This window comes from Nicotiana attenuata, chromosome 1 (assembly GCF_001879085.1).
Source record: "Nicotiana attenuata strain UT chromosome 1, NIATTr2, whole genome shotgun sequence".
NCBI lineage: Eukaryota > Viridiplantae > Streptophyta > Magnoliopsida > Solanales > Solanaceae > Nicotiana > Nicotiana attenuata.
In genome coordinates this window covers 99,213,561-99,226,779 of record NC_031989.1, presented here as the reverse complement: position 1 = coordinate 99,226,779, position 13,219 = coordinate 99,213,561, and the positions used below count along the sequence as shown (strand labels likewise).

The following is a 13,219-nucleotide window of genomic DNA, read 5'->3' as shown; positions in this document are numbered from 1 at the left end:
TCTTGCTAGAACTTCTTTTCTTTGGAATCCCATAATTTTTTCAAATAAACTTTTGAAATCTTCGAGTGAGATACTCCATGTCAGATTTATGAGTCATTAATGCTAGCCTTCTCCTTCTTGGGTTCTCTTCTTTCGAGATCTTTCTTTCTCTTCATCTCATAAGTTTTGAGATTTCCGATAAGCTCGTCAATAGTCAGCTTCTGCAGCTTCAGTGATAGTATTAACCTTGCTCTCCTAGGAACCTGGTAGAACACTAAGTATCTTCCGGACCAACTTGTTGGTTGGAATGACTTCACTAAGTGAATTGAGCTAATTGATTATGGAGGTGGAAAGGGTATGCATCTCTTGAATGGACTCATCCTCTTTCATTTTAAAGAGTTCATACTCAGTTGTATGCATATCTATTTTGGACTGCTTTACCTGAGTAGTTCCCTCGTGAGTTGTTTGAAGAGCTTCCCATATTTCCTTGGCATATTCACATGCCGAAATACTATTATACTCGTCTGGTCCAATACCACACACAAGAATTTTCTTCGCCTTGAAGTTCTTCTCAACAACTTTTCGATTATCATCATTGTATTCTTTTCTTGTCTTTGGAGTAGTCCTTTTTCTCTCTCCAACAGCCTTCATAGAGACAAAAGGACCATAACAAATCACGTCCCAGAGCTCGGAGTATTCAGCTATAATGAAGTCATGCATTTTTGTTTTCCACCAACCATAGTATTGATCGTTGAATCTTAGGGGTCTGTGGGTTGATTGTCCTTCCTCGAAGTTTGGTAGAGCAGCCATTATGAAGATCGTTTCTAGGTGTTAACCTTTTAGAAAGAACCTGATTTGATACCAATTGATAGAAACTAAGAGTCCACCAAATTGTATAGATAATCAGGTTCTCTATCAGTTCCCACATTAAATCGACAGTAAATAAAGTACACATGATATTTATGTGAAAAACTCCTTTCTCGAGGGATTAAAAGCCACGACCTACCATTGTAGGATTTCAACTTCACTAAACCGAACAAATTTCAGATTACAGCCTATTGCAATCTAGAAATTAAACTCTTAATCCCTCACCCCTTACAATAACTCTATTGTAAGCCCTTTGCAATAACTCTATTACAAAGCAACAAACCTTGACTAACTCTAGTCAAGAAACTAAACCAAACAATGGTCTAAATCTGTCCAATAAAGACACTTAGTGAAAGTAGTGTAGGATTAAAAATGAAGAACAGAATAACAAAGACTCAACAAACCTAAGGACTTAAGATATCTTTAATCTTTTGATCTGGTCCTTGAGGTTGCAGCAACTTTGTTCTTGAGAGAATATTATCTTTTGATTTACAAGTGTTTTACCAATGAAATCCCTGCCTCATGTTGGTAATATGTGTATATGATGTCAACAAGGATGTTGCAATAAAGTGTCCTTTAGTTTGGCCTCAACAAGCTATAAGTGTGTTTTAGTACTGCTGCCAGACGGTACAGTGCAACAACTTTTACAGTTGTAAAGTTGACTGTATGACGACCAGGGAAATTGATCCTTAAGTGTTCCCTTTGATATTCCCTTATCTGGTTTCATTGAGAATTGAACCAGACATCTGACTAGTTACTCTGAATGCAAGAGAACTAATGGTATCAGTTTCTTTATCTAGTTCTTTCATGAAGTTTGTCAAATCATCAAAACAAAATACGCATAACTTATCAATAATTCTCTCTTGCGATAAATAATTAAAGATATTTAGGATTGCAAATAGACAAAAGGCATGAATTATTTCTATAACTTGATTTTAGAATTCCAACCCCTTCTTTCCAAATTTTCACTAAGCCCGTTACTTTTTATTTCAGGTATTCCAAAAGAAAAGTGTTCCTCTATATTGTATATATTCGGTATTTGTTTGGTATTCATTTGTTAAACTAGCAAGAAAATTCTCATGTTTATACTCAAAACATTATTTACAAGAAAAACTAAAAATTATATTTTCACTACTCGAACATTTGTAATGAACAAAGAGTGGCATTTTTAATTCTTTTGTTTGTTTGTAAATGACCATTGTGATATAATGTCTTTACGGGCTCTGGTGGTGATTGGATCCTAGGTTACATAAGAAGTTTGTCACATACCAACAATATCCAGGACGAGCTAATTGCCATCCTACAAGGATTGCAAATCGCAAAGCAAAGAGGCCTAACACCACTAGAAATAGCTAGTGACTATACAAAGATTTTAAGAATGCTTAAAATGGGAAATGATACTTATGGCTCTATTATCTTTGAATGGAGGTTGTTGATCCAAAGGATGTGACAGAACAATAGTGAAACACAATTACAAGGAGCAGAACATTGTAGCTAACCAACTAGCAAGGAAGGAGTAAGGATTTTTTTTTTGGAAGGACAACTATTCTGGCAGTTACTTTGGTGTTTGCAAATGAAGCTTTTTGGGTAGACATTCTAGAAAGTGCTTTTCCAATAACCAATTTGGAATGTAATAGTAAACAATCTATGGCTACTACAGGGTATACTATATTACCATCTCATGTACCTATTTTAACGGTTTAGTTGTTAATATAATCAATCCCCTTTACAACTTGTTTGGATGACTTTTGCCTGTTGTATTGTATCGTATTATTCCGTTAAATATAATATTTGTTTTGATTGTTACTTAGATTTTATTGTGTCGTATCGTTAAATTCGTAGTTACGTAGTAACGAAAAGTGCCACTTTATGAAACGACCGATTTGGTCTGGTCGCATCCATATTTTTTTCCTCTCATCTTGCCTTTCCATATTATTGAATAATCATATTTTATCTTTTACCCAACCTTTTTATATAATAATTCTACCTAGTCCCTTACTTTTTCTTTATAATATTGCAACTTTATTCTTCATATTGTTGGTGCATGGCATCATGAAATGACGGAAAACAATACGATTTATCCACGCTGTATACACCAAAATGATACAAACGGTAAAATACAATATTATACGATACATTAAACAAGTTATTAACCCTCACCCCCACCCCCACAAAAAAAAACTAATTCTAAAGTCAAAAACTAACAAAAGTAACTTAATAATGACTATGAACGAAAAATTTACTAATGTCATTGTAACTTGTAAGCACTAAAGTTCTATTTGAATTATGTTCTATAACTAACAAGGGAAGTGTTTGATCAAAAAATGTTAACTTTCGGTTAAAACGATTGTATTTGTTTATTGAAGGATTAAACTTAGTTAACAATAATTTCTCTAGATGCAAACTCCGAAGAAGTGGTTAACGTATAGGTAGATATGGCAGAGAATTAATAATAACAATTAATGAATATCAAAAGAGACGTGAGCAATAATGAAGGAGTAACTATCAGTATAAAATAATAAATGACACTTAAGTAAATAGGAGGAATGTTTCACCCAATAATAAATGAGTTAGATGAATGAAGCTTCTATTTATAGGCGTTGGAGGCCCTTAACTCTTTCTTATTATTAGAAATACTTGTTGTCTTAGTTTCATAACATGCTTCAACCCCGGCTTTTCATGAATATGGAACCCCATCCACTAGATTTTCCTCCTAACAATGATGAATGACAGATAAATCCTGTAATGTTCGGGCTATTCTCGGATCTGATGGAAAAGTATGAAATAATAAGCAAGAATGTTGAGAAATCCTATAGTGTTCTTATCAATTGAATATTACGTGCCCTCTTTCATTGACCTTTTGTTTCTATTTATATGGGACATACCCCCAATAAACCCTAATAATACATTGAGAGAATATTTAATGGGATATTCTCTTCGAAATCATATTCTAATAAACGAGCCATTAAAGCTCTTTTGCAATGCTTGACCTCGACCAACGTATGCATCCCGACCGAATTTTGCTATTTCTTGATGGACCTCGGCTTGGATGACTCTTTCTATGATATTGCTTTGCATTAAATGCTGAGACAGATTTCGACCCAACATAAATCATGGTAATATTGCCATTTATAAGTAATTTGTACTAAGAGAAATATGAAATCCAACATATTTGGGTGTTCTTCTTATTCTCACATTTATTATTATTTTTTTTTGTAGTGAAGGATTTTATTCAAACACAAACATACCAAGTACTATTACAACGAGAGGTCAGTCTAGGTAACATAGTTCCTAGTCTGTGTCTTTCTGGTACATGGGATACAAAGGCGGGAGGGGAAACATAAGTAAGCAAAATACCAAAAACGTCCAGATTTTATCCATCTTTAGCTAATAGATCCGCTACTCCATTAGCCTCTCTAAACACATGCTTTAGGGGAGGATCATTCGCCATCCGGTATAGGCACCTGCAATTGTCAATCAAATTTTGATAGAGATAATTGTTAGAGATAATAAGATTAGTTAGTTCTAAGCAGTCAATCTCAATTACTATTGGGAGGAGATTTTTTTCTAGCGCTATTTTGACTCCATGGAGAAGGCCCAAAGTTTCCATGTATATAGTGGCGTGCTGAATTCTCATATTGAATCCCATAATCCATTGGCCGCGACTATCCTTGAACACTCCTCTTAATCCTCCTACCCATGGGTTCCCCGCACACGAGCCATCAATATTCAATTTAAAGAAGTTTGCAGCGGGAGGCTCCCATTTTACGAGAATGGTTCTCTTGGATAGTTTGCTACTAGGTTTTTAGCCAGAAAGATGTATTCAAAATTTTTATTTATAGGCTGGCTAATGGAGGGAGGAAGTTTGTTTCCTTGGAAGATTCTCCCATTCCTGAAACTCCAAATATACCATAGTAAAAAAATGAAGGAAGTCAGCCCACATGATAAGGTTATTAAAAGGTTTCCTTGAGGGAAGTTATTTTTTAAGCCAATTAAACATGGCGACTTTATCCTTCGAGTCTAGAGGGAAGTTATGCGCAGTCTTAGTTTGCGCCTATATAGACCCAGAGTAGCAGTATCGGAAGAAAATATGTTCGATGTTCTCGGTCTTCATGTTACAGATGCTACAGGTGTCAAGTGGCAGATCCCTTTTTTTTTTGCGAGCAAGAGTTTAGTGAGTCCATAGGAACTATTTTAATTTGTTTAGGGAGTTTATTTTCGAAAACCAAGAGTAATCTTATCCATTAGTGTACTTATAGCCTTAGATCTCTTCGTAGGCAGCCTTTGTGGAGAAACAATTATGACCCTTTGAGTCCCAAGCATAGGTGTCTGTTGCGAGCATGGTGTGCTTTATATGGGTGCAGTTGATTTTGGAGATTATGTATGAGGGGAGCTCAAATGATAAGCCTCTAATGTCAAACACACCATTTCTGATTATGCTAGCAAGCTTAGGTTTAGTCTTTGGCTGGGATAGGTCCTTGTATATAGTTCATAAGGTTTCCTAGTTGGTTAATCCATTTGTCTTGCCATATATTTATGAACATCCCATTCCCTACTAGCCATTTGGTATTCGCGGTGCATATAGTAGAGCCTTTCTTTATAATTTCCAGGCATGAGAACCTATATGTTGGGCTTTCCTATGTTCGTATTTGCTAGATAATGTTTTAATCCATAGTGCCTCTTTTTCTTTTTCTTTTTTATACCGCCAAGCTGGAGCAGCATTGAAGGAGGAGTTTTTCTAGTGAGTATTGGGAATATCCGGGCCTCCTTGTTTTTTTTGGCATTGTGACTTTACTCCATGTAACAAGGTGACATTTCTTTTTTTTTTTTCATCCGTGCTACCCCATAAGAAGTTATTTTGGATAGAGCCTATTTTATTGAGGGTTGTCTTAGGGAGATCTTATATACGCATAACATGATTGGAAATTGCTGCTAGGGTTGCTTTACTAAGGGTTTTTCTACCGGCCATATTTAGGAATTTAGTTTTCCAACCCTTTAGTCTAGTATTCAGACGCCTAGAATAAATTAAAAACCTTTTTTCATGGGTCTGGCATTAGGCATAGGAAATCCTAGTTACCTTCCAAAATTATTAGCATGTCTTATTGAAAAGCAATTGCTAATGTGGTCCGTATTGTCAGTGGAAGTGTTTTTTGAGAAGATTATTTTAGATTTTGCGAAGTTAATTAACTGTCCTGAGGCGCCACAAAATTTGCTAAGCGTATCTATGATTGAGTTGCAACTTTTTTGATTGACTTCAAATAAGAGAATAAGGTCGTCTGCACATAATATGTGCGATAGCTCTAGGCCTTTTGGTTATATTTTGATTGGTGTCCATCTACAACAATCAATTTCATGGTCTATTAGTCTTACTTTAATAACAAACTTAGAATATCAAAATAGAAATTTGAAAGTGCATATTCATTTTAAATCATAAATATTGACTACCATATGTGTAATTAGAAATATACAACTTTTGAATTTCCAAATATGAGAACTTTTTACCTATTTCAAATAAGAAAAAAAATATTAACCAAATTTTAGTTAAAATTAAAGTCCTAAGTATTAAGGTTATAATTAAATAACTATTCATAAATATTAGAAAATTAATTAAATGATCATTCCTAATTACTAGAGTCTAGTATGAACTCTATTTTTAAAGGGTAAAAAAGGCGAACGATATTTCGCTAAGGGCCTTCGTGCTTTTAATATAGATATATCGATAGATGGATACAAGTTTATAGTAATTGTATTGATATGACCGTGATATCAACATTTAAGAAATATGTGGATTGATGCTTTAAATAATTACTATATGATAAATCATTTCATGAACTCTTTAGAGCTTGCCTTCACTTACAATGATAGAGTCCGAGCATTCTTTTCGTCATATAAAATGTATTAATTGACACGCCTTTTACAAAACAAAAGAATATTACATTAGTATTAGTTTGTTCATATTTTAATTATTCAAATTCAAATTTATGAAAATTTATATTTTAATTAGTTGAGTCACCATATTAGGACGCCTGTAGTGGCATCTTGGCTTATTCTAGTTTGTTCTGTGGTGTCTGTTAGTGATTCCCCCTAGTCCGCCGGAGTTATAGTGGTTGTAGTATGGGATGGTCGAGTGAGTTCATGTCCTCGGGGCATGCGGGGGGTGGGTCGGGAGGTAGGGCGGGGGCTAGGAGGTGGGTTGGGATGCAAGGGAGGTAAAGGGAACAAGGGTGTCCATCGGTTGAGAATTGGGTCATGGAACGTAGGTTCATTGACAGGTAAGTCTATAGAGTTGGCGAAGATCCTCAAGAAGAGGAGGGTCAATATAGGTGTGTCCAGGAGACAAGGTGGGCAGGGTCGAGTGCGAGGGACGCGGATGGGTATAAACTTTGGAACTCTGGAACCCAGAAGGGTAATAATGGAGTGGGTATTTTGGTGGATAGGGAACTTAGAGAGTCTGTGGTTGAGGTTAGACAAGTGAATGATAGATTGATGATTATTAAGTTGGTGGTTGGACAGTGCACCGTAAACGTTGTTAGTGCCTATGCGCCACATGTGGGCCTAGATGAGGAGGTTAAACGGCGCTTTTGGGAGGGGTTGGATGAGATTATTCGTCAGGTAGCACCTACTGAGAAGTTATTCATAGGAGGGGATTTCAATGGCCATATTGGGTCGACCGCAGGTGTGTATGACGAAGTGCATGGAGGCTTCGGTTTTGGGGAGAGGAACGGATGAGGAACCTCGTTACTGGACTTCGCTAAGGCTTTTGGGTTGGTGGTTGCTAACTCTTGCTTTTCGAAGAGGGAGGAGCATTTGGTTACGTTTCAAAATGCAGTGGCGAAGACTCAGATTGACTATCTCCTTCTCAGGAGGCGTGACAGAGGGTTGTGCAAGGATTGCAAGGTAATTCCAGGTGAGATACTTGTGACGCGACATAGGCTCTTGGTGATGGACGTTGGTATTATGGTGAAGAGGAGGAAGATGTCTGCTCGAGAAAGACCGAGAATCAGGTGGGGAGCCTTAACTAAGGACAAAGCTCAAGAGTTGGAAGGGCGGTTGTCGGTTATATGAGCTTGGATGAGCAGTGGTGACGTGAACACTATGTGGTCAACGACAGCAAACTGTATAAGAGAGGCTGCGAGAGAGGTGTTAGGGGTCTCAACGGGCGTCCCCGGCAGGCACAAAGGAGACTGGTGGTGGAATGAAGTGGTACAAGGTAAAGTGGAAGCGAAAAAGGAGGCGTACCGGACGTTAGTGGGGAGCATAGGTGAGGGGGAGAGGCGAGTGTGCATGGAGAGGTATAAGGTAGCTAGGAAGGAAGCGAAGCTGGCTGTCATGGAGGCTAAGACTGCGGCTTATAGTCGTATGTACGAGGAACTAGGGGAGAAAGGAGGGGAGAAGAAGTTATTTAGGCTGGCCAAGCTGAGAGAGAGAAAAACTTGAGATTTAGACCGAGTGAGATGCATCAAGGACGACGATGGTAGAGTATTGATGGAAGATTCCCGGATTAAGAGGAGATGGCAGACTTACTTCCAAAAACTTCTTAATGAAGTAGGGGATCGGGATATTGCACTCGGTGAATTGGAGCATTCCGAGAGTCACACTGACTTTGGGTACTGCAGGCGCATCAAGGTTGAGGAGGTCGTGGGAGCTATGAGTAAGATGAGTAGGGGCAAAGCGAGCGGGCCTGACGAGATTCCGGTAGAATTTTGGAAGTGTGTGGGAAAAACAGGTTTGGAGTGGTTAACTAGGTTGTTGAATGTTATTTTTAAGGCGAAGAGGATGCCGGATGAGTGGAGGTGGAGTACGGTGGTCCCACTGTATAAGAACAAAGGTGATATCCATAGTTGTAACAATTATAGGGGTATCAAATTACTGAGCCATACTATGAAAATATGGGAGAGGGTGGTTGAAGCAAGGTTGAGGATGACGGTGCGACAACCAATTTGGTTTCATGCCGGGTCGTTACACTACAGAAGCTATACACCTTGTTAGGAGGTTGGTTGAACAGTACAGATATCACTACTACAAAAAAGGCCTTTGGCTTATTTAGCGGCAATAAGGCAATGGTCGCTAATAAATTCTTTAAGCTTAAATATTAGCGGCATATGAGCATTAGCCAGTAAAAGATATCCTTTTACTGGCAATAAAAAATAATAGCCACTAAAAATTACTAATTAAAATTAATCTTTTATTATTTTAGCTATCCGCACGAAAAAGCGAAAATCTTTCCCTCCAATTTTTTTGGATACCTTTTATGTTTCCCTCCCCCAATTAAAAAATAATAGAACGAAAAACCTCACTCCCCAGTTGAACGAAAAACAATAATACAGTCCTAAATCGCTGCTGAAAAAACCTAACAGGCTGCTGCGTCAACGGCAGTGCGATTTACAGCGTGTCAACGGCAGCCCATCTTTTTCCTAGGTAAATTCTCTTCTCTTCGATTTACAATCGATTTACAGTAGAATCGATTTCCCTCTTGAATCGACTTCGCTGCCGGAAAAACCTAACTCGCTGCTGCGTCAACGGCAGTGCTGTGCGAGTGCGTCAATGGTAGCCCATCTTTTTCCCAGGTAAATTCTCTTCTCTTCGATTTACAATCGATTTACAATAGAATCGATTTACAATAAATTAAATTCTCTTCTTCCAATCGATTTACATTAGCTTTTGTATTGATGCTGGTCGATTGATCTACAGTAAATCAGTTTCTATCTCGCTGTTCAACAACCTGCCGTAGTGCCGTCCATCTTCTTCCCTTGTTAACTTCTCTTTTTCCCATATTAAATCCGTCGCTTGCAATCGATTTACAGTAGATTTTGGATTGATTCATGTCGATTGATTTACAATAGATTATGTGTACATTAATTTGATAAAAGTCATGTTATTATTTGGATGTAGAAAATCCTGGCTCCGCCACTGTTTGATGGTCCTCTTCAGAGAAGTGGACATCTTGTTTCATTTATTTTTCTCTTTTGACCGGTAGAGGTGAAGTATTTTTAGGTTCTTTATTTAGTTCAACTGTTCTAACAATTTGTTGGTAACTGAGATAATAATGTTTGGAGAGAAAAAGGTATGGCTTCCTGGAATGATCAATTGGGCATCGATGTTCCAAGAATAGAAACATCCAAGCTGTACGCTATTAAAGTCAAATAGAAAAAACTAGTTGAACGTAACTGGAATAATTAGGGGCTTTCCATTCTTTGCTCATCGATCAATTGTTTGGTTTGTTATGTAGGTAGTTGAAGACGACGTATTCCTAGACAAACCATACCAAGTAAGTGTGTTATCAACAAAATGGAACTTTGTCTAACTTGAAACTGTTTCTTCTCTCACTTGTGCTACTGACGTTAACGATAATTACATTGACATTAAGAAGTGAAAATAAAGATACTCATATTTGGCTCACTCGTGATAGGTGGATAGATGAATAAAAGAAACTAGCCAACGTCTCTCCTGAATCTCCAGTGTAAGTATTCTACAACTTTAGTAGTATAATAAATTATTAGTTTGTCTAAGATTTAACTTTAAATCCTTTGAACTTGATAAAGATGAATAGACCAATTCAACATAATCAATATTTACTAAAGTAGTTGAATTATATATCATGGCACAAAAATTCTCCATGGCAAATACTTAATCAGTTTTAGCTGGCCTCTCGCCCAATCAAATCTATTATTCTAGTTTCTAAAATCTTTTGCTAGTTGCAAACTAACTCACTGTCATATATTCAAAAAAAAAAAAAAAGAGATGTTTCCTCTAAAACTGATTATGTAATAGGGATTGTATTATGTAATAGGATAATAGTCCCTTATATTAGTTTCCTCTCTAGTTTTACCAAGTGCTAGTAAGAGTTGCCTAATTGGGTGGGATGCTATTACTACTTTAAACCAGTGTAGTAAGTTTTCTCAAGTGTTGCATTTGTCGGATCCTTTCCCATCCCTTTTCAGAGAAGTAGGCACTAAATTGGTTGGTAACATATTCCAGCTTGAAGCCACATCAGGTATTACATAGCAATAACTCAATATTTTTGAGTCAGATATTTGGGGTCCATGACAAAATTTGTCTGGTACTGGGGCGTTAGCCTTTTAATGTTTCACATCGACAGTGAGTGGAAGACGGAAGAGCAAAACCGTTGGTTATATAATCCATTTTTGTTACTTTTCTTTCCTTTCCAGTCTTTAATTACAGGTTTGAACCTTAACAAGTTGATAATATTTCTGCAAATGTTGTTACCTTTAGCAGTGGTAACCTGTTGGCCATTTTTAATGATGTCATTCAGACGTTGTGTCAGCCTTTATGTGTTACTTGGCTGGAAGAGGAACTCTCTTTGAGAAATGGCAATACTAACAAGGTATGACTTGAAATATATACTTGAATTTTAGAGAGAACATAGGCTCAAGTCTATTTATATTTTTGGATTTTTCTTCTTCCTATTACATTGTCAGGAATGTCTTTCTTCACTGGTTAAAAACTTAAACGGATATGGAGTCCTGAAAAACATCAGAAAGTCGGGGAAAGAGCATTTATTTGCTGAATTAATCCGTGTTCTTAGATTTGGTTCTGTCAGGTAAGAAAACTAGCCCTTGCTTCTCTTAGTCATATGAATATAGAATGAACAATAATTCTTATGTTTATTTCTTCTATTCGTTTACCTTTTCTTTGAGTAAAGAACTAGTGATTAAGCCTGCTGTCAACAATATTCCTGTTATATTCATGTATGTGTACTTTTAGCAGAATGAATTGCCTTGATTCTTTCATTCTGAACTGTATGTAGGAGTTTTTGTTGTTTTGAAAAAGGCTTATGTTTTTCCCGGTTATTTCTTTGAACAATTTTCATTTTAACTTCACTAGGAAATCCTTTTTCAACCCTTGCCCGTAAAGCAAACTGTTTTATTCGACTATACTTGACAAACTGTCGCATGTTTGATAAGACGGAAATGTCCAGTGGAATCTCAGATGCATCACCTCCTTCACGGACCCATGGATGCGTTGAAATGTTTGAGCATATCAGTTTGAAACACGTAGTTTTTTTGTATCAACAATTTAAGGCGATGAACACAAGTAACATCTAATTGAATAAAAAAAACTGTGAAAATAAGTATATCTGAAAGTTGTTCAATAAGTAATCAAACATGGAAGCTATTTAGCCAAAACTGACAGCTATAATGGACATCCAATACCGAACATTGCTGATGAAGAAGTAGGTTACTCAAAACTGACAAAATCAGTGTATGGATCTTTGGACCTTGAGCTGCTTCTCTGATGAATCATGTTTTGTCATAGTAAAACTTAAATAGCACTTAAAAAGTTGTGCTAGATCAGAATGCTATCACTTACATAGGGCCTTGGCAGCAGTAAGTCTAGCGCGAGGATCCTTCACCAGTAATTTCTTTACAAAATCTTTAGCACTGTTGCTTATAGTTGGCCACTGCTTGCGACGAAAATCAGGCTTGTTTCTTAGTACCTTAGCTTAGTTGAACACAGTTAGGAACAACAGTAAATCAGCTAAAGCACAATTTACTAAACATGAGAAAGAACAAGTTAAACTTCTCAAAGGAATAAATAACACTTTTGAATAAGATTGTCTTCAAGCACAATCTGGCAAGTTGTCATCTTTAGATGTTGCTGTTATTTAGATGCTGCTGTCATTTTGATGTTGCTTTTGTTATTTGGATATGAGGCTTTCCTCTTCCTTATTGTGGCTGGGGCAATCTACATATGTTGTCATCTACATATGCTGTTGTCGTTTAGTTGCACTTTGCAAAGCATTTGCTTAATTCTTGTTTTCAGTTTTGCTTCTTGATTGAATTTTGGTTTAAATTGAGTGTTGGTTCGACTATCTACTGCTAAGAATATTGTTGGATTGAAGAATCAAACTGTTTTTACTAAGCTTCGGTAGGTAGTTGTTGAAGTTTGGGTTCCAATCAATTTGATTGAAATGTTCGTATTTTAGCTTAGTTGTTTTGCTTATAGATGTTAGGTGAGGGAATTGGCTACTCTAATAGTGATGGAATGTTCAAGATGTTTTTTTCACATTATTATTTATATTTTGACACAATTGTTTTATAATTTCAGGTCATACCGTCTGATGTAGGATAATTTAGCGGGTGAAAGCTTTCAAAATGATGAAAAGTTGCGAAAATTATTTGAAGACCATCATTCGTCTGGATTAGTTATATAATGACATTAGCTATTTAGTCTAAACAATATATTTTTATGTTTTAAATTACTGTGATATTAATATTTTTGATTAGTACTTCCTTTTGTTTGTTAAGATTAATGAGATACATTATATTTTTTTGAATTAATATTAATATATTTTATTATTTGATTCATATTATTTGACTTTTAGCGACAATTTGTTAAACATATTAGCCAT

General features: G+C 36.4%; 1 protein-coding gene across 1 annotated transcript; it reads left to right on the top strand.

Moving 5' to 3' along the window:
* LOC109238858 lies at window positions 6,995-7,911 on the top strand. The gene is made up of 3 exons (XM_019405342.1): window positions 6,995-7,252; window positions 7,360-7,536; window positions 7,642-7,911. The coding sequence occupies exons 1-3, from the start codon at window positions 6,995-6,997 to the stop codon at window positions 7,909-7,911; spliced, it is 705 nt and encodes a 234-aa protein (XP_019260887.1).

What these genes read in the sequence shown, in the direction of transcription:
- LOC109238858 (XM_019405342.1), top strand. Translation starts at nt 6,995, where the DNA reads ATGCGGGGGGTGGGTCGGGAGGTAGGGCGGGGGCTAGGAGGTGGGTTG. An exon ending in GAACTCTGGAACCCAGAAGG is followed by an intron (nt 7,253 to 7,359) that starts GTAATAATGGAG and finishes GTGGTTGGACAG; the next exon opens with TGCACCGTAAACGTTGTTAG. An exon ending in CCGCAGGTGTGTATGACGAA is followed by an intron (nt 7,537 to 7,641) that starts GTGCATGGAGGC and finishes TGCTTTTCGAAG; the next exon opens with AGGGAGGAGCATTTGGTTAC.